Below are 25,476 nucleotides of genomic sequence, written 5' to 3'. Positions count from 1 at the left end.
ATTCTTGTCTCGCGGTCGGTTTTTCCAGGGGGACTCAAGTTAGGACATCTTCCTACCTGACGCTTCCAGTTAACGTAGAATCTTCCGCCCCTGGCACACAGGGGGAAGTCCTTTTAAGGGCCTGACCTTGACGGCATCTGGCTGATTCCTTAAGGCCCGGTGTTCAGATGTCACTCGTTTTGGAACACTTCCGGAATCCTCATGTCCCCGCCTCGCCATCCTGCCCCAATCCACTCCCTTCGATAAAGTACTGCAGCTCTTCACGTCACGGACTTGCGAGCCTCTACTATCGATTACGCTGGATTAGATGGACAGTCTACTGATTTGTTCGCTCCACTAGACATCGATTCCTTACGGGTCAGGGGTGAGCTTTGTTGAGCAGACACAGTACCCGATAGTTGGAAATGCCCAACCACTGTTGAGTCGAACACCGGCTCAATGTGATCTGATGGGCCCACTTGCGAAAGGGGATTTCAACTCAGCGGGTGTGCCAAGAACTTCAGAAAATTTGTAAACCAAAGTAATAGGAAAAGATTCGAATTGTAATCATTCATTTCCAACACTACAACGGTACGAATATGGAAAAGTAGTGTTTTAGTTTAGTAGGGGTGCCATAATGAAAGACCATAGACCGGCTGGCTTAAACAATGGAAATTCGTTTTCTCACAGTTCTGGAGGCCGGATGTCCAAAGCCAGAGAGTTAGTTGGTCAAGTAGGTTTCTTCTTAGGCCTCCCTCTATGGCTTGTGGATGGCCGCCTTCTTGCTGCACGTGTGTGGTGTCTATGTCCTATTCTCCCTTTCTTGTAGTGACACCAGTCATATTGGATTAGGGCCCACCCTAATGACCTCATTTTACTTTAATTACCTCTTTAAAGGCCCCATCTCCAAATATAGTGTCATTCTGAGGTGCAGGGTTTAGGGCTTCAACATAGGAATTGCAGGGTAGGGGGCACAGTTCAGCCCATAGCAAGTAGTCTATAAATCTCTCACAGACCATTCTGGGGCCTGTGTCAATAAGAATTTTAATATCTGGAAAATCAGCATTTAACCATCTCAAAACTCAGACTGGGAGACTCCACGATTCTGGAAAAGCAAATATGCCCAATTTCTTCTTCTGGAACGAAGGTAGCTGAGAGCTGGCTGAGGGGCCACCCCAGCAGGTTGTCTAGGCCCTTTACGCTGTGGTGGGCAGGACAATGCCTGCAAAGATTGGGTCCCTGCCCTGGTCCCCAGAGCTGGTGAATATATTACCTTATGTAGTGAACGGGACTTTACAGATATAAGGTAAGCATTTCGATGAGGGGAGATTACCCTAGATTATCTGGTCATCCAAATGTAATCACAAGGCCCTTCTAAGTGAGAAGGTGAGAAGAGGGTCAGAGTCTGAGAAAGATTTGAAGATCCCACGCTGCTGGCTTTGAATTTATTTGGAGGAAGAGGCCATGAGTTGTTGGAATGCAGCCAGCCTCCAGGAGCTGGGAAAGGCAAGGAGATTCTTTTCTGGAGCCTCTAGAAAGAATGCAGTTTTGCTGATACCTTGATTCCAGCCCAGTGAGATCCATGTTGGACTTTTTGACTTGCAGAACTGTAAGATAATAAATTTGTATTCTTCGTTTTTTTAAATGTTTGTTTATTTTTGAGCAGGGGTGGGGTGGGGGCGGGGCAGAGAAAGAGAGAGAGGGAGACACAGAATCCAAAGCAGGCTCCAGGCTCTGAGCTGTCCGCACAGAGCCCGACGCAGGGCTTGAACTCACAACCCATGAGATCATGACCTGCCCTGAAGTCAGACACAACCCGGGCACCCCTAACTTTGTGTTCTTTTCAATGAGTGAGTTTGTGGTAATTTGTTACAGCAGCCACAAGAAACTGCTAGAGCCAGAAAGGGCAATTTAAACACAAAGTACCTCAAAGCAGGTCCAGATATCCTTCTTCAGGTTTTTATTTCAGACATCAGAGAAGGAACGCATTCTTGACACAGATTGTGCAAATCCCAATTGTTCTTGGCTTAAAAAATCTGATGTAGAAGAGAAAACAATAAAGAAAAATGGCAACTTACCTGGAACAGGTAAGTTTAAATCAAGCGGCCAGCTTGATTTAAAGTACAACATGTTGGCTGGGGCGCCTGGGTGGCGCAGTCGGTTAAGCGTCCGACTTCAGCCAGGTCACGATCTCGCGGTCCGTGAGTTCGAGCCCCGCGTCGGGCTCTGGGCTGATGGCTCAGAGCCTGGAGCCTGTTTCCGATTCTGTGTCTCCCTCTCTCTCTGCCCCTCCCCCGTTCATGCTCTGTCTCTCTCTGTCCCAAAAATAAATAAACGTTGAAAAAAAAAATTAAAAAAAAAAATAAAGTACAACATGTTGGAACCCAGGAGGCCTCAGCGAGTAAGGGCAAGGCCATGGGCTCCATAGTCCAGGCAGTAATTCCTGGGCCCTTTCAGGACTCTGCCCAGAACATCTCCAGGTTTACAGGGTCCTCTGTCCCCCCTCTCTCTGTCCTTCCCCTGCTCATGCTCTCTCTCTCAGAAATGAATAAACATTTAAAAAAATTTAACCAAAATATTATTTCAATATATAATCCATATAAGGGACGTCTAGGAGGCTCAGTTGGTTGAACACCCGACTCTTGATTTCAGCTTAAGTCATGATCCCAGGGTCGTGGGATCAAGCCCCGTTTCGGGCTCTGCACTGAGTGTGGTACCTGCTTAAAGATTCTCTCTCTCTTTTTCTCTCTCTCTCTTTCCCTCTGCCCCTGTCCCCTGCTTGCACTCTGTCTTTCTCTAAAAAAGAATCCATATAAAAATGAATGAGATATTTTATATTCTTTTTTCCCCTATTTAAGTTTTCAAAATTTTACACTTATGTTGTATCTCAATTTGGATGCTAACTATTTACTGGAAATACTTGATCTGTGTGTAGATTTCATGAAATTCACAATTGAAAGAGTAGATTCATATCCTCAAATTGTTCCAAGCCTACTTACGATTTTTACTAACTGTATCACACACATCAGTTTTTTTAATTTACATGTACATTAATTAAAATTAAATAAAATTTAAAGTTTAGTTCTTTAGTTGTGCTAGGAACACTTCAAATGTTCATTAGTCACAAATAGCTAAGGTCTTCTGGACTGGACATCTCGGCTCTAAGTTATTTCTATTATAATTGTGTGTGTGTGTGTGTGTGTGTGTGTGTGTGTGTGTGTGTGTGTATTTTTGTTGTTGTTTTTTTGAGCAGGGGAGGGACAGAGAGAGAAGGTAAAGAATCTTAAGCAGGCCCGACATCCAGCTTGATCTCACGACCCTGGGATTATGGCTTGAACCAAAATCAAGAGTTGGATGCTTAACCAACTGAGCCACCCAGTCACCCCTATAACTGTGATTTTTTTTTAAAAGCATACTGCCCCAGGCCTCAACCTTGTTTTTTTTCCTTCTTTCCTGATTCAATGATAAATCATAATTTTCTTTTTATTTTAAAAAATGGACTTTCCTAGAGTTTTTAGCAAAATTGAGCAGGAGATAGAGAGAGTCCCTTATACCTCCTGCCCCCACATATGCACAGCCTCCCCTGCTATCATCCCCCAGCAGCGTGGGATTATATGTTATGGTGGATGAACCTCCATTGACACATCATTATCACCCAGAGTCCGTGGTTTACATTAGGGTTCACTCTTGGTGTAATGCATTCTGTGGGTTTGGACAAATGTGGCGAGACATGCACCCACTATTACGGTATGTGGTTCTATTTTTTTTTAATTTTTAATGTTTATTTATTTTTGAGAGAGAGAGAGAGGGCATGAGCAGGGGAGAGGCAGAGAGAGAGAGGGAGACACAGAATCCAAAGCAGGCTGAAGGCTCTGAGCTGTCAACATAGAGCCCAATGAGGGGCTCAGACCCTCAACCAACTGAGCCACCCAGGTGCCCCTAGGTGGTTGTATTTTTTTTTTATTTTAAATTTTTTTTTCAATGTTTTTATTTATTTTTGGGACAGAGAGAGACAGAGCACGAACGGGGGAGGGGCAGAGAGAGAGGGAGACACAGAATCGGAAACAGGCTCCAGGCTCCGAGCCATCAGCCCAGAGCCTGACGCGGGGCTCGAACTCCCGGACCGCGAGATCGTGACCTGGCTGAAGTCGGACGCTTAACCGACTGCGCCACCCAGGCGCCCCAAGGTGGTTGTATTTTTAAAGGAAAGGGCTGCTTCCTGTGTCCCATATATTCCGAGCCACGGTCTATCCTTTTGGAACAAGTGGCAAACAGCAACACTTGTCACCCCACGAGCCCCTCCAGCCTCCCAGCCCTAACCCCACCTAGCCTTTACTTTTAATGCCAAGTTCTAAGGTAGCCCCCGACTGCCAGGGCCTTAGTGTCCCAGTTGGCAAGCGGCCAGCCCTGCTTGTTGGGCAGGCTCCACTGCGTCTCTTGTGTCACTTTGAAACTAACATGCCACCCCACCCCTTCGAGCCATCTATCAGGTTACTGTCAGGACAAAAGCGGACACATTCCAGTTGTCTTTGAGGTCACAGGTTACTGGGCCTGGGAAATCAGATGTGGAGTAGGAAGCTGGGTAGGGCAGCGGGGAGGACTGCTTCTCCCTTGAAAGTGGGTTTCCCTCGTAAAGATGTCTGCGGGCTTAACGTCTGAAGGTCCAGACTCAGCATCGGCATCTCCCCAGGGGCAGGGAGTGTCTGGCCCATTCCCTTGAGCTTCGTGGGCACTTGTTCGTGCGTGCAGATCACCGGCGAAGTTGTTGGAAACAGCTTCTGATTCCCCGCGTCTAGGGAGGGGCCTGGGATCCTGCATTGCCAGTAAGTTCCCAGGGATTTCCAGTGACCACGCTTCCTGGGCCACCGAGGCTTTCCCCGGAAGGTGTGTCCCACCCTGCCCGTCCGCCCTCGTCCAGCACATTCACCTGCCCGCCAGCCAATAATGGCTGACGTTACTGAGTATAAGTACGTGCCAGGCACTGTGCCGAGACTTCAGTGGGTTAGCTTATTTAATTATCTCAACAACCCAACAAGATAAATCCTGTGTCTGTCGGGGCTCTGGGTCGGGAGGTGGTACAGCCTGGCTTTGAACAGAGTCTGCCCTGACACCGGGCCCTCAGCCCCAACCACGACGTTACGTAGCTTCTTCCTTCCATTTTAGGTTTGAGTTCATGGGGTCAGTTTCAGACCAGTTCTCAGGGCAAGGGGGTCAGACGTCTTTCTCCAAATTGGGCCTTCGGCATCACTGAGGAGATGGTGAGGGTTCTTCAGGCTCCAGCCATATCCTTCCCAACCTCTGGGAATATACACAAGATTCTCTTCTCCTGCAACAAGCCTCCTGAAACCTCAATCTGGGAATATCATTCCCTTGTTGAAAACAACACCTTCGCGGCCCCGGCCAAACCTTGGTGGACGCTCATTCTAGAGGACTACACCTGAACGCTTTGCATAACGTGAAGAACTCTCCAGTACCAGGCTGTCGGCTCTTTCCACTGTCCCCCTTCACTCTGCCCTTACCCACATCCTGGTCATTCCGGGCACCTGGGAACTTGCCTGCCCCAGTGCCTTTGTTCACGCTGTTTCCTTGGCCTTCTCTCCCGACAGAACATTCGCTGACCTCCTTGACCTTGTCTGCCTCCTGACGCAGACCGTAAATTCCGAGGAAGTCGTCAGCCGGTGATGTTCTTTCCCCAGCAGCTACGACAAGTCGCGGCTCAGAGAGAGCTTTCAGTGAGTGTTTGTTGAATAAAGGAACGGAAGAATTGATACCTGTAAATGCAGAGGCAGCCCATAAATGGATTCTGGATCTTTCCCTGAGGTGCTTGTCTCTCCCCTCCTCTCCCCGAAAGGAGAAGTAATTTCGTTTTAAAACGTTTAAAAACGTTTTATTCCCATCCCTCTGCGAGCATGCACCTTATAGCACAGCTGTTTGTTTGCTCAGCTGGGCTGTGACTCCGTGAGCCACGTGGAGACAGACTCCGGGTCTGATTCATCTGTGAATGCCCAGAACAAACACAGTGCCTGTCAACAGTATTTGTTCAACTGAATTACCATCTCACTAAGGAGGCGAGACAAACACGAAAGATCGCATTCCCCCACCCCCTCCAGTTTGCTGCCTCCACCGCATGTGCAGAGCCGAGGAGGGGGTGGGGGCGGGTGGGAGGTAAAATTGCAAATTCTGTAAGTTCCCCTTTTCTGCTGATGCTTGAAAAATTATCTTTCTGAGTCAGCACAGGTATTTTGATGCTGCCTTGAGATTTCAGGCATTTTTTTTTTTTTTTAACTGATGGTTGAAAAACAAGTACATCACATTTACCATCAGACTGATGGTGCTGGATGGGAAAATAACCATGGCGAGAACTGTTTGCTCCTTCGTCTTTTACGTTTCTAGCTCAGGGGCCAATTCTGACAACAAACGTAAGGAACTCTCCAATCACTGCCTCTCCAGCAGCAGATGGGAGAACGTCCGGACTGGTCACTCTAAGGCCATTCTGAAGTGGCTGGCACTGATCGTGGGGGCCGGAAGCTGGGCAGTGACGAGGGATAGACCCTCGGTTGTACTGAATTCCACCCTCCTGACAGACTGCTTACCGCAGAAGCAAGCAGAAACTCCAGAGGAGGGCCAGCCTCCCTCTAATTATCCTGCTGCTAGAACATCATTCCAAACCTTCCTACTCTCAAATCCACACCCGCCCCAGTCAAGGGACAAAGCTTCACCACTGAGCAAACAGGAGCCCGTGGGCAGGGAAGGCCAACAGGCCAGGCCAGGAACGGAACGGGTTGCCATGGTGTGTCGAAAATTGTCCGCCCAAATTGATGTCCACCTGGAACCTCAGAACGTGACCTTATTTGAAACTAGGGGTTTTGTAGATATAATTAGTTAAGATGAGGTCAAAAGATAGGAAGGATTCTTCCCTAGAGCCATGCCCCCCGGGACATCTTGATTTCAGGCTTCTGGCCTCCAGATCTGAGAGAATAATGCGTGTCTTTCTAAGCCACCCGGTTGGTGATCCTTTGTTTCCGTAACTCCGGGAAGCTCATAACAGTCGCCAATGGTGTGGACAGGGATTTGCCAGAAAAAAAAAATGTTTTTGGTTGTTTTTCCAGTTCTGCCTCCAGGACCTACCTCCAGAGTAGCTCAGGAAATTTAGAATTGCCTCAAGGGTGAGGTGAAGATCGTGAGGTCCTAAGGGTTGTGCTGAGGAACACAAACAGAAGAAAGATGTGTCTGTTGTTATTTTTTGTCTGTTCTTATTTTTGTTTTGCAGGACCATAATGTTTAGTCTGCCTTTGTTGAGAGAGGAGTTTTCTAAATTCCTTCCTTCTTAATAGATGAGGGAGCCTTATCTCTGCACAGTCCATCAGTGGGAGCCTGTGAGGGTTCAGACTAGGCTACGCAGCCCTCGAACGCGCCCTCGGAGACGCTGTGATAAAAAGTCAGGGCCCGGAGGGACACGTCCACCCAGACTCCACGTCACCTGGCATCAGGATGGTCGGTCGTCGCACAAGCTGAGGAAAACCGTGAGCGCAGATCTTCGCCTGCTTCCATTTTGGGACGGGGGGAATAGCCCACCACCCGTCTACCAATGTGGGCAACTCAGACGCCAGCTGCCAAAGGGGCTGGGTCACAACCAGGCAGAACCGAGGGCCTGAGCTTTCCCTAAGGGAACGTTCGAGTTACCGGATCCGAGGCAGGCCTCGTCAGAGAGAAAACCTGCTCTCCGCTCAGCCCTCCAAACCCCTCCATGTGAGTGAGAGCTCAAGAGGAAGACAAGACCAGCACCAGAGGAAAAACTACAGAGCTTGCATTTACTCATGCCTATGGGAGGTAATATACATGAATTTTCAAACCGCCATCCATGCAAATATCAGCTCAGCCTGTTTCCTGCTTTTCCAGCTCGAATCACTGCATTGAATCCCAGACATTGCCTTTCTTCCTTGGATCTCACAGCATGTCCCTGACAACTTGAGCTTCCCAGAGACTTCTTTCTGATGCATTCTTTTTCCTCCCATCTATGAGGGGAGAGTTGATCTTGATGGCTCCATGAATTTCTGGTCCAATCACCATATTCATCGTTGCTCTCCAGCCTGCCTTTGATTCCCTTTGTCTTTACAGTGCGGGTGCTTTAACCTTAACCCTTCAGCTGCCCATCATAACTTGACAACTCTGTGCCCACAGTTACACAGACATTGCCACCTTCGGTGCCTGGTACTCATGGGTGAAAGTATGCTGATGTCTTCTGGATAGTCTGCATCTGGAACCGAAAGAAAGAAGAAAGAAAGAAAGGAAGAAAGAAAGAAAGAGAAAAAGAAGAAAGAAAGAAAGAAAGAAAGAAAGAAAGAAAGAAAGAAAGGAAGGAAGGAAGGAAGAAGGAAGGAAGGAAAAAGGAAGGAAAGAAAGAAGGAAGGAAAGAAAGAAGGAAAGAAAGAAAGAAGGAAACAAAGAAAGAAGGAAAGAAAGAAAGAAAGAAAGAGAAAGAAAGGAAGGAAGAAAGAAAGACCAGATGGCTTCAGTTTTGATCCAGAGAAGGCCAAGGCCAACCAAGCAGCAAATTATTAGAGATGAAGACTTCTATTTTAGCAGAAAATACATATGAACCAAGGCACAGGACCCTTGGCCCACTTTTCAGGTAGTGGATCAACATCTCAACAGAGAATAAGAAGAGAACCATACTCCAGAGAGGCAAAACCTTCCTGCCTGTGTTGGCAAAAAAACAAAACAAAACAAACAAACAAACAAACAAAAAAAACCCAGACAAACAAAAAACAACACTGGACCAAGAACAGATTGGATGGATTTCATTCATTTGACCTATTTTTTTTTTTTTTTCAGCATTCCTTTCTGGAGTTTCCATCTGATTGATCGATTGATTGATTTTTGAGAGAGAAAGGCATGTGCACACACGGAGGAGGGGCAGAGAGAGAGGGAGAGAGAGAATCCCAAGCAGGCTCCACGCTGCCAGCACAGAGTCTGACGTGAGGCTTGATCTCACGAACCGTGAGATCATGGCCCAAGCCAAAATCAAGAGTTGGACACTCGACTGACTGAGCCTCCCAGCCGGCCCTCATGTGACCTATTTTTTGAGCACCTGCTGTGTGCCCTACTCCAAGTCGAGTGAGATTACCTAGGAAGTTTTGTTTCTCCTGTGAACAAAGCTGTGTCTGAATTTAATCAGGTAGCTGTATTGCCCTTCTAGAACTGAACTCTCTGGAGGGACATTTTCTGCTTAACCAGATGCCCAACCTGGACATAGAGCTATTCTGCTACTTACTAGGAAAGACATACGGCAGAGAAGGGACTCTTCGAGCCCCAAGTTTGCATTTTCTACTCATTGTGGTAATGACCATCCTGCACAAGTGACTGCCTCTATTTATGTTTATATTCAGATTTTCCAAGTGCCAGGTGCCGTCACTGCTGTGCACGGTGAAGCCATGCTGAATAGGCAGAGTAGTAGAGTTGTAACCATGACAAGTATTTCCTGTTTCTGAAGTTTACAAGAACTGGCTTTGTACCGTGTATTATTGTCGGTAGAGTACAGTAACTGCAACTATGTTGGTTTTGGTTTTGCTCACAAATTCTAGAAACTGTAAAGAGAGAGATTGATTTGAAAATGTTCTCCTAGAACCTAAGGCTTAATTCCCCCCCAGCTGTTATCCATCTGAAATCTACATAGAAGTTTCAGTCTGTGGGAAGTAAACAACCCCTCTAAACTCACCCCTAGCTCACCACCTACAGCAGGAATTCAGTCCGTGGCCCGTGGGCCCTGACGAGGAGATCGGTGGGCCCAAGGAGGCCTGGAAACCTCTGAAATTGCAGGCAAAATTGTGTAGGCAAAACAAGACCTGGGGGGAAGAAGCCATGACTTTTCTCAACCCCAAAAAGGATGAGCAGAGCTGGGGGCGGACAGCTCCTGGCCTTCTGCTCTGTGGCTGTGAAGATTTTCATCGCCTTGGACTAGATCTGTGAGCCTCCAGAACTCTGCAGATGGCCTCCAGGGCCCCTGTGCTGGCTCAGCACAGCCTACCAGGAAGACGGGGCACTGGCTGCACTGAGGAGGGAGGGGAAGCTAGGAAGGACAAGAATCAGGACATGGGGCCCTGCAGTGACCAGCACAGGCTCCTCCCTGGCCCTCTCTGGGGTCCCCACTGGTACCTTCTGGATCCGGTACCGTAGGCTGTGCCTCCTTCTCTAACACCTGTCACAGTTCACAGAGAGGATTAGATCGGGAAGCCTTTTGAGCCCAAGGGAAATCCGGTTCCAAGGGGAAGGTGAGGTTTAAGCCCCATTTCAATGTTTGTCCTGTTTACATGGCAGCAGGGTGATAGGCCGTCAGGGCCAACCAAGGCCGTCAGGACCAAGAGATACTCTCCAGCCTCTCACTTTACTCTGGAAGGAACAGCCTCGGAAAGACCCGGTGACTTCTCCAAAGCCGCTTGCCACGGCTCAGCGGATCCAGGACCGCAGCTGGGTTTCCTGAGGCCCACTCCTCAGTCCATGCCGTTCCACTTTCCATTAACCTCCTCATCCAGCGCCAGTGTCTTCAAGACAGGAAACAACAGAGAGACTCTTCAGAAAATGGAATTCGAGACAGATCACTGGCCTTCCCAACTCTGCTTTCCTTAGGTCTGCAGATCGCACGGCAAACTTCCAGACACACACAGGGAAGGATGAAGGCTGCTTTTCTGACTCATGGCACTTGGCAGTTGAATACTATATACAGGTCTTGTCGTGTGTTGGGAGAGCTGGTAGATTTGCCCTTAACCTTACACAACCCAGAGTCCCCAAGGCGTACGTTTCTATGGCATTCTACAAACATTGACTATATTAGCATATGTACAGCTCTTAAGAACGGGATCTGCCCTGTGTTAAGGGCTCCGCAGGGCTTAGTGATTGGTCATAGTGGTAGCACCTGCCTCACATCACCTGAGAGGCACAATAAACAGGGGGAGCTCCTGGCTCCCACGCTAATGGTCTTCCGCTCCCGCCATATTTCCAGGCAAAGGTTCCACTGAATGTACAGAGCCCCTGAGCCGTAGGAAAGGACGTTTGTCTCGGGAACCCAGCCAATAAGCCAATCTCCCAATGAGAGATCAAACTGACATTTTACATACCCTACCACTCTTCCAAGAAATCAGGACAGGATTGCAAGGCCAGCGGCCTGGAGATTTCTGGTCTCCTAGGAGGCAATGGAATGAAGAAAAGTTGGTCAAATGAGTTCAGCATCAGGTGTCGGAGTGAGGTTTTTAGATGAGTGGCCTGCACTTTATTGTGTGTTCTTTTGACATTCAAAGCCTTTAAGTGATGCTCCTTTCTGGGCAACCGGGCAACTCCTAAAAATAGATCAAGTTCCTGAAATATTCTTGTTTGCCTGGAAGCTTTCTCTGGCTGGGGACCGGGCTATTTCAGTTTTGCCGCCCCAGGTGGTATGGATTTGCTCTATCGAATGACGAATGACTGAGTGGCGCTGTGCCTGTAGTGAGGGCTCAGCAGATATTTGGGAAAGGTGAGCCGTGGGCGAGGCCATGGCAGCCCAGGATGGTTAGGAGTGGGGAAGGTCCCACTTAAAGGTTCCTGGAACCACAGGGGGAAATTGATGATGTGTAGACAGCCACTGAAGAACATGGTGCTATTTATATCTAGTCCAGATAAGGAAGAAAGCACATCCAGAAGACATGTAGAAAGAAACAGGAGTTCGAGAAAGAAAATTATCCCACGAGAGCACACATCCGCCTATGACAGTGTTCCCAGGTGAAGCAAGGAACTAAGTGGCTTGACCCTCCTGTCCCCAGGTGGTTGTATTTGGCCTTTAGAACCTTGGCCTCTCCTTGGATGACTGTCTTCTCACGTTTCCCCATTCTCCCTCCCTCCCTCAACTTCAAGTTCACCTTGCCTCAGGCCTTTTTGGTCCCTTGGCATTTAGACCAGCCCCTGGAGTCCCCTTTCCAGGAGCCACACCCCTTGCCCTTTGTGACATTATCCGTTAAGCTAATCTCTACCCAGAGTCACCAGAGCCACCCGATGCCTCCAGAAGGTCTCCAGGGCGAACCCCACATGCCTTTTCCTTTATCCTCCAGCAATGTATTTTCCTCTCCTATCCATTAGGAATGCTTTTAGCTGCAGTTAACAGGACACTTGGTTATTCCAGCCTCGGACATAAGGATCTGTGCTGTGCACTTCTTCGGAAGTCAGGGTAGAAGTTCTCAGTGTGGCTGCAATGACTCAATGCAATGACCTGCCAGCTCCCAGGTCTTCTCTCTCATTCTGCCCCACCAGCCGCAGTGAGATTGGGGGTCATTTTTGCGATGGTTGCCTCTTGACTGGAAGGTGGTGATAACTCAGTACCAGGCATCACTCTTCACCACAGAAAGAAGGATGGTGGTAGGCAAGGCACCTGCCATATTGGTACCCTCTATAAGGAAAGCAACGCCTCCTGAGGAGTCCCTTAGCAGAATTCCCCTCGTGTCTTATGGGCAAGAACCGACCCCTTGGCCCCATCTAGCCACGCATCCGGCTATGGGAGAGTATGTGGTTTCCCAGCTTTTTTGGCTGGAGGTAGCAAGGGCGAAGGGGGTCGGGGATGCTGTTGAGTTAGTTAACCACAGCGCCTACCACATCTGCCAGGCTCTGCTCAGTGGAGAAGATTCCTGAGGCTGCAGGAACACGTCCAGGAAGTATCTAAGAGTTGATAACGGGTAACGAGGAGTGCAACGTCTGGTCTGCGTTCTGTAGGGATTGCAGTCGCGGGGTAGAGGTGGTGACCTCCCTTCCTCTCCTAGAGCACCAGTGATAGCTAAATCCCATCCATTTGGCCCTTCGCTCAACTTGTCAAGAATGGTTATTTACCCTTTCCATGTACCTCTTGTCTCTTCAGCTGGATTAGAAGCTATCTGAGAAGAGGGATCTGGTCTCATACCACCTTCTATTGTTAGCGACTCCAATTCGTGTCGTGCGCTTTGTTGGCATTTGGGACACTCTCATTAACAAAGAGGAATATACCTCTGCACAGCCCGGAGTGGCTGCAAAGACAACACACCCTGCTGGGGGCTCCATGACAGACGTGCTTAGGAGGCCAAAGTTTTGAAAAGGTCAGCGAATGAAACAATGTGTTTGTGGAGTCCGAGGAGGCCCCGTTGACAGAGAGGGGGTTGGAAAATGCTGTGCAAGCAGAGGCTAGGTTTTCAGGCTTAACGCTGCTTTCAAAAACAGGTTTGGCGGTGTTACTAAATTCGGCTCGCAACATCCTCTCCTTGTATTCATTCATATGTTTATTGGCTCGGCAAAATTCATTGGAGCCCCTAGTATGGGCCAGGGTTCTGGAAATTCAGAAATGAATTAACAGAGCCCGTGCCCGTAGAGCTTGTGAGGAAGCCGGCAAACAAACAGGTGATCACGTTGCATGGAATCAGGACCGTTGCAGTCTTCGTACCCAAAGTGTCACAGGAGCCCAGAAGTTCCAGCTTTAAAATGAAGGGGACTTCCCAGCCTCTGCGTGCCGTTTGCCTTAAGGTCTCTTGTTGGAAAACTTGAGTTGGAAAGCCAGCCAGACTTGGCTCTAAGTCCTGCTTCTGCCATCGACTGTGGGACCTTGGAGGGATTTCTAACCCCTGAAACATCAAGACCTCACGTATCAGCTCTCAGTTTACTGCCTCTCCGCTCCTAAGGAAGCTTTCGTGTGTGCTTCTGAGAGCACAATTAACCATTTCTCTGTTCAAGTAAGGCCAGCGTGAAGCTTTCTCAGCAGAGGGTGCTGGAAGGACACGGCGGGAGGAGGGTAACATTTTCAGGGTGTGTGTGTGTGTGTTCACCCCATACAGTCGGCCTCAGCCACGAGGCTCAGAACAGAACCCACCTGCAAACCTGTAGCCTTGGCCTAGTGATGACCTTCCTGCAGCCCTCTCGACCCAGAAACCAGAGCTCTGCATGGCCCCCCTCTCCGAAGGCCTCCTGTCTGTACCAACCCAAGCCCCTTGTGTGGCCTCCACAAGCCACCTGGGGCCCCACATACTCAGAGCTGTCGTTCCCTGTCCCTACCCCCGCCGCATGTAGCCCACCCACTCTGAAGGCCCCAGGCTCTGCCCCTGCAGGTGTCTAGACTCCCGCCTCACCGAGGGATGACTGCCTCTTTCCCCGCTGGTGTCCGGAAGGTTTGGCTGTTGCTCTCCCAGCGATTCCAGACCTGGTTAACCCAGCGAACCTCTCTGTTACGGGCACCCTGTTTACACCTTCTCCAGCTAGGTTTGAGCCCTGGCAAGCCGTCCTTCCTCGGTAACCTCCCTCACCTTAGAGGACAGAGGGATCTCCCTGTATCTTACGGTTTTTCTTCTGTGCAATTAACACATTGTTTGCGTTCAACTCCCCTTAACCTGTTGCGTGGTTGCTGCCTCTTGATGGGACCCAGGCCATTTATCTCATCAGTGAAAAAGAGACGATAGCGTCAGGATCTCAGATTTACTGCACCAATCAGATGAGAAAGCCTACACAAAGCCCAGAGCACATCTCTCTGCTAATCAGTGTTGCTGAATTTTCTCTTTGTCCCAGCCACTACTTTCTACCCACGGGGAGCCAGGGAAGCCAATGTCAAGGGGTGCCAGGGATTCGACAGTACGGTGCCGACATATGTGTGGTTAGCCTCGGAGGAGGAGACAGAGGGTCAGAGAGGCCAAAAGAGGTTACTTGGGGTCATGGGTCCAATACTGTATGAAGCTGAACTCAGGTGGCCAGGCCTAGGAGTCCACACTTCACCCGCCACACTGGGTTTCCTCCGAGGGCCCCAAACCCTCCCTTCCTTTTCACTACAAAAAGGACAGTTTTCTGACCTGACAGAACCTCCTGAGTCTCAGCACTCACTCCATAATGAGAATAGCTGAGCAGCAGGAGAATCATTTGCTAGAGTTCTTTCATAATGACTTAATGAAGAGATCTCCTCCTAAAAGAAAGATCTGACTCATTTGAAAGCTGTGAGTCTGTGGTTTCCCTCTCTCTGAGTCAGCCTCTGAATGACACCCAAGGAGCCTGCCCTTGGAACCCAGTCTGTCAGCCTTGACAAGTATCTACTGGGCTGTTACAGCCTCCACTTGGAGAAAAATCCCATGGTTCCCAATCAAATTTATGGAGTTTCACATCAGCAGCCCACCGTTGGTATGGTTTGTTGCTTGAACACAATTTCCCAAAGGCTGGCAGTCTTTGTCATGTTCACTGCTGCTTTCCCAGTGCTTAGAATAGACCTTGGGGTGTAGTATATGCTCAGTAAATGTTTGCCAAGTGGATGGATTTACACGGTTGAGGATTCATCACATTTACATGTGTGGGGCTTCGCTAGGCTATTTTAAATAAAGTGGGATTTTATTTTATTTTATTTTATTTTTTGTTTAGTTTTTTTTTTTTTTAAGTTTATTTATCTTAAGAGAGCGAGAGAGAGCAGGGGAGGGGCAGAGAGAGGGAGCGACAGAATCCCAAGCGGGCCCTGTGTTGCCAGCAAGGAGACTGACACGGGGCTCGAACTCATGAATCACGAGACCATGACCTGAGTGGAGATCGAGAGTCGGACGCTTAACTGATTGAGCCACCCAGGTGCCCTGGGATTTTTTTTTTTTAATTTTTTTTTTCAATGTTTTTATTTATTTTTGGGACAGAGAGAGACAGAGCATGAACGGGGGAGGGGCAGAGAGAGAGGGAGACACAGAATCGGAAACAGGCTCCAGGCTCCGAGCCATCAGCCCAGAGCCTGACGCGGGGCTCGAACTCCCGGACCGCGAGATCGTGACCTGGCTGAAGTCGGACGCTTAACCGACTGCGCCACCCAGGCGCCCCAAGGGATTTTATTTTAAAAGCAAGAAAGGAGAGGAGTGAGTACACCTTAACAGGAACATGACTGCTTTGGAAATCAAGGCATGATACCGTGGCTATGCTGATATATCCCAGTGACCAAACTCACCCTGATCAAGACTTCCTCGTCCTGTGACTCACACTTTCCAGAGGCCAGTGTCTGCTGGGCATCAGCCTGGAACTCTGTTGTTTGGTAGGAAGTGATAATGGGTGGGGAGCATCCCAGCAAGTAACAGAGTGGCTTTTTAACTGGAGCCCTTTGGGAAGAATTGTCCAGTGCCTGGCAGAGAATTCTACACCAGGCGGCCGCTCCATAAATGTCTGTTGGCACTGATGATGCTGTAGTGACGACAAGATCTGAAAATAAAGGACTGACATAGGTGGTAGAAATTCAGGCCAAGGAAGAAGGCTCGAGAGAGGGTCACCGTGTTTTTAAGTGGACAGTCTTCCCTCATTCCTCAAATCATGACCAGGGAGTTATCCACATTTTCTACGTTTGATATTTCAGTATATTTGTACCACAGCTCACTATGAAAAAAAAAAAAAAGGAACCAAAAAAGGAAATGAAAAGAACATTCTCTATATGTGCTATAGAGGTGAAACCGTACACATGTTCAACTTCGTGGCACTAAAAAAAAAAGAAAAAAACCCCACACCTTGCTTATTTCCCAGAAGTTATCTTGTTTTCCTTTTCCATTTTAATGTGATGGGGGATATAGAAAGAGAGTAAATACATTTTCCTTTTTGGAAACACCAGGATGTGAACTAGTAGATCCCCTGCTTATGACTCAGTCTTGTCTTTCCTTTCCTTTCCTTTCCTTTCCTTTCCTTTCCTTTCCTTTCCTTTCCTTTCCTTTCCTTTCTTTTCTTTTTTCTCTTTTCTTTTTTCTTCTCTTTTCTCCTCTCCTCTCCTCTCCTCTCCTCTCCTCTCCTCTCCTCTCCTCTCCTCTCCTCTCCTCCCCTCCCCTCCCCTCCCTCCCCTCTCCTCTTTTATTTTCTTTTTTAAATAGAAAGTCAGGAGCAGCCGAAAGCCCAAAGCCCTTCAGATTTAGAGGCTTAGTAGCTGACGTCAGGTTGAGCTGTCTGAACTGGGGCTGTCTGAACTGGGGCACGGTGCTTTCATTTACTCATTCTTTCAACAAGTGCTTATGGTGCACCTGCTGGGTGCTAATTGTTGTAATAGGCCTTGAATACAACATAGGATGGGAGCTCTTTCCAGATGGGCATATTGCCTGAGTTGTATCCACATCACCTGGGATACTCCCTACTACATTGGAGGCATTCCATAAATACTTGCTGGATAGACGAATGGTCCCGGCCCTCATGGAGTTTATAGCACAGGAAATTATACTACATTTCTTCTTGCTCCTTTAGCACTAGCGTGCCAATAAGATCAGAATTAAATGAACGTCAGACTAGCTTTAAGGAGAGTGAGAGGTGGCTCCCTGGTGGCAGCAGGCAGCCTTGGAGGGAGGTGTGGTCATGCCCTTGTCCTGTTACCCACTGGCAGTAAGTGAAGGGATTGACCGGGCGACAGTAAGACCAAGATTCTCCCGTGTGGTTTATGGGAAGGAGCCTCAGGACGCAGAACCACACTGTGCACAGGAACATTCCAGGTCTACTTTGTCACACGCTGGGAGACGCTGTCTGTTGCCCTCTATAAGCCCAGTTATCAGTTTCTGCACACTTGAACGAGGCTGCTGCAAAGCGGGACTCCTGAGGGGTTGGCAGGAAGATGGAGATTCTTCCTGAAATTGAGCAGAAATTCCCTTTGTGTTTGCTGGACCTAATTTTGATATGTATTGAAATAATGGATGAGCTAATAGTTTTAAGAGACAAGAAATTAGTCCAAGATCTTGTTGCTTCCTTAAACAATAGCCAATGTCACAGAACAGTCAGGGTCTACTCCTCACAATGTGAGATTCCTTCCTTCTTTGATTCCTTCCTTCCTCCCTCCCTCCCTTCGCTTTTTCTCTCTCTCTCTTCTCCCCACCCTAAGCAGTCCTGAATTTTTTACATCTCCTGGACATGGTTTGCCTGCCACGGGGCATCTGTTTTAATATGAAAGAGGTGGGACACCTGGGTGGCTTAGGGGGTTACATGTCCGAATCTTGATTTCTGCTCAGGTTATGATCTCGTGGTTTGTGAGTTTGAGCCCTGCGTCTGGCTCCGCACTAACAGCGTGGAGCCTGCTTGGGATTCTCCCTCTCCCTCTCTCTCTGCCCCTCCCCGTTCATGTGGGTGCTCTCTCTCTCAAAACAAATAAATAAACATTTAAAAAAAAAAAAAAAACAAAGTGGAAGAGGTGTTCCAGGATTTTATAACCTTTTTGAGGTAGATATAATTGACAGTGTTGATGGTCCGTCATAACCTCGTTACTTCGTGAAAGGCGGGTTCAAAGGACAGGACTTTCTCCGTTCTTTAGTAATGTTATTAACCAGCAAGCTGTCATATTTTGGGAACAAAGGTTGTCCATTGCTACTTTACAAGCATTGCATATTTCATTTGTTGTGATCATGTGAAACGTATCTTTCTGGAAAGACGCCCACAAGCTCTGGTGACTGACTTGATCAAACTAGTTTACATTGCAATTTATTCCCATCTTTTTTTCCCCCGAGAAAAGAAATCATTGAATGAGGACTGTCAGAAGGCTTTTTGCTTATAATGGGGAATTTGACCAAGGGCCCCCCGGAACGTACGGTTGCTTAAATTTGCATGTCTCTAGGAAGTCTCTAATAGCTAGAGAGAGTTAGGGGACCAGTGTTTAGATTTCGATCATTCCTGCTACTCTTCTTGTGCGTTATTACAGTCATCAAGGATTAACAGTCTTGGGCTTGCAATTATGCCCAGTTGCAGGCTCTCTTAGGAACAATTCTATTAATATCGCTTTCATCTTCCTAGGTGCAAATTCAGGAACCGGTCAGGGGGAGAGACACTCTCAGCCGGATGCCAGCTTTCTCAGAGCCTGCTGGGGAGCCGTCTGCACCTCCTGGGACCACAACAAATTCCTTCCCCAACTTAGGAGGGATCGACGAAGAATATGCGTCATTGGCCGGATACCTGGAGCTGGAAAGCTGCACTCGATGCCCACAGCACAGAGGCAACCAAGACAGAAAAGACCGCGCACTTGGAAGTTCCTGGGAAGACCTCGGACACGAGCTGAGCATCCCAGACGCCAGTCATGAAAACAGGGCCCCCCGGGAGCTGTCCGCGCTTCTCCCCCAGGAGGGCAGCGCTGACCCTGGGGAGCCCAAGCCTCTCTCCGTTGCTTCCCCTGAACCCACAGATACCATCACCACCCTGGAAACTGCGGGCGGTGGGCCAAGGGGCAGAGAAGCAGCGTGTGTGTTAGAGCTTCTGGAAGCACGTGGCCAAAGAACACGGCCGACCACGGACTCTCCTGCCGGAGCCTCCCCTGATAAATACTCACCTCACGAAATTTGCTCCACGGACTTGGAGTCGGCAAAAAGTCAAAGCGAAGTATCTGATTTATGTTCTCCTGATGACAAGACGCCGGGCGTTCTTTTTCAGACGCGAGGTTCTGAGCCTCCACAGCCGCCATGCAAGAGCGCCAAGGAGCGAGACTCCGCCATGCCCCCTCTTTTCACCAGTGTTTTCACCTGGAACCTTTCACAAAAAGCCAGTGAAGGGGGCACAGGGAAAAACTTAGCGGCGGTGGAGAATTTCACCTCCACGTTGGTCTCCACAGTACAGGCTGGCCAGGAGAGGCCCGGCCCCAGCAACTCAGGAGGCCTTGAGGAAAAACAGCCTCTACGTTCTGAGAACAGCTCTTTTGTGCAGTTGGCAGAAGGCGGCAACAAGGGCCCCAGTAACGGTGGCCCAGACACCACAGACACATCAGCCAGGAATGGCTCAGGTGTAACGTTTCCTCGTGAGACGCCAACGACTTTCACTGCTCATCTGGAGGGTCTTCAGGTGGCCAGGGAGAGTGGGGACACATGGCCCCCAGTTACCATGGCCCCCAAAGTTCACCCAGCCAAATACCTCCCTGTTTCCATTGCCGAGAACAGTCTTGCAGATGGACCCAAGGGGAGCTCACCTCAGGCACCAGATGAAAATATTCTCCACCTCACTTCCCATGCCCAGTTGGGTCATATTTTAAGTGATTCCAAAACCGAGTCTCTAAAGGAGCCCTTTGGCATGGCTCCCCGTGGACCAGGAGTCCCCATCCACATTCCTCGGCTCCCAGAGGTAGAGGGCTTCTGTAGCAGCCGCCCTCTCCAGACTGATGACCAGTCTGGAGATAAGAGCCTGACTGTGGACAGGGCAGACAATAGGAGTCTTGAAGAGGATTTCCAAGAAAAAGAAAGGGAAAGAACACAGAGGATCCAGCACGAGAGCTTACCCCCACAGAGTTTTGCTTCCGAGGGTGGTTTCCAAGAAAGGTGGCCCATGACAGCTGTTGCACAAGGGGCAATACACCCAGTGCCCTTGGACCACTTGTCGGCCAACTCCAGGGAGGAGAGCGGGCAGAGCTCAGACCTGGGGCCTACTGTGTGCAAGGTGGCCCACGCCACCGTGGAAGATGATGGTCAGGCTCTGAGCCACACTCCACCTCTCTCTGATATCTTCCTGGAAGGCTCTAGAGAGAGTGGGCCAGGACTTTGGAAAGCAGGCAGAAAGCTGAAGATTATAACTCTGGAAGCTCCCATTTCAGAAGACTGGCTCCCAAGACCACAGACGGGTTCCGAGTGCAAGGAGTTAGAAGCTGGTCCCGTAATTCCTGACAGGGTCTGGGCTCTATCTGATGTTCTCAAGGCTCACAGTCCTCAGGCTGAGTCTGGCCCGGCCCTTGCTAATAACAGAGAAACCCATGTCAGTGAAAAACGCGCCAGCCGTGCATATTGGAGTAGCCTTTCTTCCCGGTATTTGAGCCAGCCCAGACTCCTGGAGTCATCTGTGGATCCTGTAGACGGAAAGGAATTACCCGTCACAGATTTGTCATCAGAGACTTCCAAAACCGGAGAGAAGGAAAACGTGAGTCATGTGAGTCAAAACCGAGAGGAAAACCAAATCAAGGATCATGCTGACTTCCTTAAACAGTTTCTGACCTGCCCTAAAGTCGTAGAATCCTCTGTAGACCCCGCTGATGAAGCAGGTGTGATGGTGTGCACCAGGGCTGGGACACCAGGGCCTTCTGAATCCACACCGGCTATCATCAGAGAGGAGAGCAAACTGAATGATGGGAACATGGGCCAGAGACTGGAAGTCCAACCCGCCATCTTGCAAGTCCCACGTCCTGACGAAGGTGGGGAAACCATTCCAAGTGGATGTGGAATAAGTCAAATACAAGAAGGCCGTAAGAGAAGCTTAGGGGAGGCTGAACAAAGTAAAAACAACAAAGCAGAACCTGTTTTCTCCACTTCACCTCCTTCTAACTGTCTTGCAGTGATGACTCATGCATCTGTTGGCGTTGATAGTCACAACTCCACGGGTCAAGTTCACGACGTCCCCGAGAATGATTTAGTTGAGCCCAGAAACCACCAATATGCACGTTCTGACTCGAAGGAAAGGGAAGCTGTTGAGAGTGAGTGTGGGAAACCTTCACCCTCTTCTAGTGGTCTCGCTCCGTTGCCCTGTGCTTCATCTCCCAAAGGAAACACTGCAAACTTTTCAGTAAGCCACACAGTTCGGGAACCTCAAAGAGAGGAGCCCCACACTGGGGAAACCAAGCATGTGAGTACCTCTGGCTCTCCAGCAGTGACCTCGGCATCTGGTTCAGGTGAATGTTCCTCGGAGAAAGCTCCTAAGATATTACAGCACCCATGTCAACAGGGCTCCAACCTGGGCTGTGGGAGAAGACCCAGGGAAGAGAATCTCGGTCACACGGCAGCCCGGACCCTCAGATTCCCCAAAGCCCCACCAGCAGGGAGTGGCTCAGAGGAGGTCAAGAAGCCAGAAACCTCAGCGGGGGGACATTTAGCTGAGGGGGTAAAGAAGAAAATTCTGTCCAGGGTGGCCGCCCTGAGGCTGAGATTGGAAGAGAAGGAAAATGTCCTAAAGAGCTCAAGCTTTCTTAAAAAGATTCCTAAACTCGAAACACCGGCATCATGCACAGAGGAGGAAAAAGACGCAAAAAAGCCACCTTGCAAAAGAGAAGGGAAAGGTGAGGTGCTGTTGCTTTCTGTCGTTGGTAACGTTTGGGTTTGTGAACCAGATGTCTGGTGTGCTTCTGAGTCCTCTGCATTTAAGGTGAGGGTCCACTGGATAGGCATTGGTGGCTTGGCAGTGACCAAATGGTGGCCTGGCCTGTATCCTCGTGGTTCTCAAGCTCCACTGGCCTCAGCATCCCCTGCAAGGCTGGTTGAAATGCAGATCGTTGGGCTTCCCCCTCCAGAGTTTCCGGTTCAAGGTGTGGGTTCGAGAAAGTGCGTGTCTAACAAGTTCCCAGGTGATCTGGAGAGAGAATCACTGAATAGGCTGCCTGTGGGTAGGTTGAAATCGAGGGAGTAGGATTAAGATGACTTTCTGCCTCATTACCCTTTAAAAAATATTTTAAAAGATAAACAGATGCGTTCATCAGTGTCGCTAATTAGTATAATTCAACAGACCACACACAGCAAGCAGGATTTACAGAAGTAAACATTCAGGGATAATTTGGGAGCCTCTTTTTTAATTGGTGATTTTCATTAACAGCAGCTTACTTGAATCCCGGGTTTCCTTCCGAATTTGAGCGTAAGGTTTCTTTCCAGCTCACCCTCCTCTTCAGCTGAGTCGGAAGGGCCCTCTGAAACCTCCGTTCCAGGTTTCAGGCCACGTGAGGCTCAGGGCCCTGGCAATTTCAGTCACTTTTGTGCTGCGGGGGGGGGGGGGGGGGGGGGGGCATCACGTGACCCCAAGCTTCATCCCTTAACCCAAATTTTAGCCTCTTTCATTTCAGAGCTCTTTTTTCCCTTCCCACGGGCGGGACGAGTCAAAAGAGAAGACCCCCTTGGGGCGCCTGGGTGGCGCAGTCGGTTAAGCATCCGACTTCAGCCAGGTCACGATCTCGCGGTCCGGGAGTTCGAGCCCCGCGTCAGGCTCTGGGCTGATGGCTCGGAGCCTGGAGCCTGTTTCCGGTTCTGTGTCTCCCTCTCTCTCTGCCCCTCCCCCGTTCATGCTCTGTCTCTCTCTGTCCCAAAAAATAAAAAACGTTGAAAAAAAAATTAAAAAAAAAAAGAGAAGACCCCACAGTGAGGTCGTGGAGCTGCGTGTGGCAGAGCCCGATGCTGGGGCCCCCTTATACCCCAAAGGGGGGGGGCAAGGCTTTTCTCCTTCCTGAGTGTCCGGACCTCCACAGGGCGCTCATTATTCCCAGCACACATCACCTAGGCCCTCAGCGCCCCCTGCAGCCAGGAGTAAATACAAAACTACCTTCTGAAGAGTTTTGGGGGGCATCCAACCAGTTTCCTAGTATATAGGTTTTAAAACCTATTTAGGGGCGCCTGGGTGGCCCCATAGGTTAAGCCTCCAACTTCAGCTCAGGTCATGATCTCGCAGTCTGTGAGTTCGAGCCCCGCGTCAGGCTGTGTGCTGACAACCTAGAGCCTGGAGCCTGCTTCAGATTCTGTCTCTCTCTCTCTCTCTCTCTCTCTCTCTCTGCCCCCCCCCCCCCGCTCACACACTCTCTCTCTCTCTCTCAAAAATAAACAAAAGTGAAAAAAATTTTTTTTGAAACTGCTTTAAAGACAACGGAGCAGTATTTTAAAAGATCTCTGAAGTGGTTTCAACCCAAAGGGAAATGTCTATTTAGAATCCTTGTCCGCGGTTATCCGAGTTACTATGGGAACACGGACTATCCGGAAAACCAGAAGGTGGTGGAGTTTGCTCTCAGAGACTGCGTGGCTTCCCTGAGCACTGCATTCTGGGAGGGGAGCACTGTCACACCAGAGACCCCTTGGGGAAGGAGTCTTTGTGTGTGTGTGTGTGTGTGTGTGTGTGTGGACAGAAGCACGTGACTCAGAGGACTCAAAGAAATAAAACTGAGTAACCTTTCTTGGGGACATTCACAGCTTTGTACTCACCTGGCGGGAGGGGGCTGTTCTATCCTTTCCCATCAACCCTTGACCCGAACGTGCACAGAAGAGGAACCTGGCCACACTGAAGGCTGTCCTTTATCCCCATTCCCCGTTCCATCCGATACAAACAGGGGTCCTTCCTAAAGCCCTGAGGCCTCTTGCTCAGAGACCCTCATTTTGCTTTGCTTCCCATTTTTGGCCCTTCCCTCTATCCGCCCAGGTTTCTGGGTTCAGAACTTCTAGTGGGCAGTGGACAGAGTTGGCATCCCCTTTAGGGACATTGGGGTCTCCACAAAACCATCCATGAAGACTGCCACCACATTGTGCTGGAAGGCTCCTTGAGGACTTAAGTTCCAGACGTGGAGGCGGGCTTGGGCAAGACTCTGGAGCGAGAGTCTGAGACTGTGGGCCTCTGTACCTAACGCAGCCAGCCGCGTAGGACCGAAGAATCCGAAATGGGTTTTGCCATCACTAAACTTGGAATATCTTCTCTCTCTGCCATGATATTGTTAGTGTCTTCAGTTACTCTCTAGTGGAGGGATTTGTCCCCCGAGCGGCTCATTAGTACTTCCTGGGAAGAAAACAAGCTTTTAAAGACGCTGGCATCAAAGAGAGAGGAGAAGGCACATTTAACCCATCGACTGCTGCCCAGCAGTGGGATCTGAGGTAGCGGGGAAACAAAGCGTTGGCACTGGGGACTTCGGGCTTGGCCGGGGATCACACAGTGTTTTGAGTTACCACGGCTGCGGCGCTGTGGAGCTTGGCCTGCACGAGGACGGACACCTCGTTGCCAGGAACCCAGCCAAGTCATTCTGCCCCCCTGGCGGGGCCAGCCATCTCGTCTCGTTCTGCTGCCTGTGCTGCTGCCCCGTGGCTGTCCCGAGGAATGACACACTCAGCTGGCCTGCAGGGCCCTGATCCCTGATGTTAAAAGGCGATATTCAAGGAGCTCAGCCCAGCCTCCCCCGACCCCGCGCCCCACACACCAGGGAATTGTTTCCTGATTGATCGTGTTTCATTCAAGGAGACACGTCTGTCTCTTTTGCTGATGAAATCGCTATCAGACATCACTGCAATCCGCTCGGATATCTTCAGCAAAGATAGCTGATCAAGGGGAAAGATGGGGGAGAATTATTCACGAAATATCTTACTGTTGCTTTGCCTTTTATATCTGGGGGCGTAACCGTAATTACTTGGATAACCCGGATTTTGTCCTGCTCCCTAAGCCCCAGCTCTGATTTTGACCTGGATTACCTGGCGATCATTTAAATACGGCTCTATTTGGCTCAGGGTTTATAGACTAGGTATCCACAATCCCCAAGCCTCTTCTTTAAAAAAAAAAAAAAAAGCCTCTCACGTTCTACTTCATTTCGTGCATCCTAGATCTCACTTTGGGACTTTAATTTTTGTTAATGTTTATTATTTTTGAGAGAGAGAGAGAGAGAGAGAGAGTGCACGTGTGAGCAGGGAAAGGGCAGAGAGAGAGGGAGACACAGAATCCGAAGCAGGCTCCAGGCTCCGAGCTGTCGGCACAGAGCCCAATGCGGGGCTCGAACTCACAAGTTGAGATCATGACCTGAGCCAACGTCAGACGCTTAAATGACTGAGCCACTCAGGTGCCCCACTTTGGGAGTCTTAAGTAATGCAAAAT

The 25,476-nt window shown here is 49.4% G+C and overlaps 1 protein-coding gene across 12 annotated transcripts in view; it reads left to right on the top strand.

Moving 5' to 3' along the window:
- ALPK2 (alpha kinase 2) overlaps positions 1 to 25,476 on the top strand; it is a 152,837-nt gene that overhangs the window by 92,917 nt on the left and 34,444 nt on the right. For all 12 annotated transcript variants that reach the window (XM_045042420.1, XM_045042418.1, XM_045042413.1 and 9 more), the window contains one exon: positions 18,709 to 21,934. In XM_045042420.1, coding sequence (XP_044898355.1) covers positions 18,709 to 21,934 — 3,226 coding nt within the window. The remainder of the gene's footprint in view (positions 1 to 18,708; positions 21,935 to 25,476) is intronic.

This window comes from Felis catus, chromosome D3, assembly GCF_018350175.1.
Source record: "Felis catus isolate Fca126 chromosome D3, F.catus_Fca126_mat1.0, whole genome shotgun sequence".
NCBI lineage: Eukaryota > Metazoa > Chordata > Mammalia > Carnivora > Felidae > Felis > Felis catus.
Note: the sequence above shows the minus strand (reverse complement) of the source record. Positions and strands in the feature narration are given on the sequence as shown.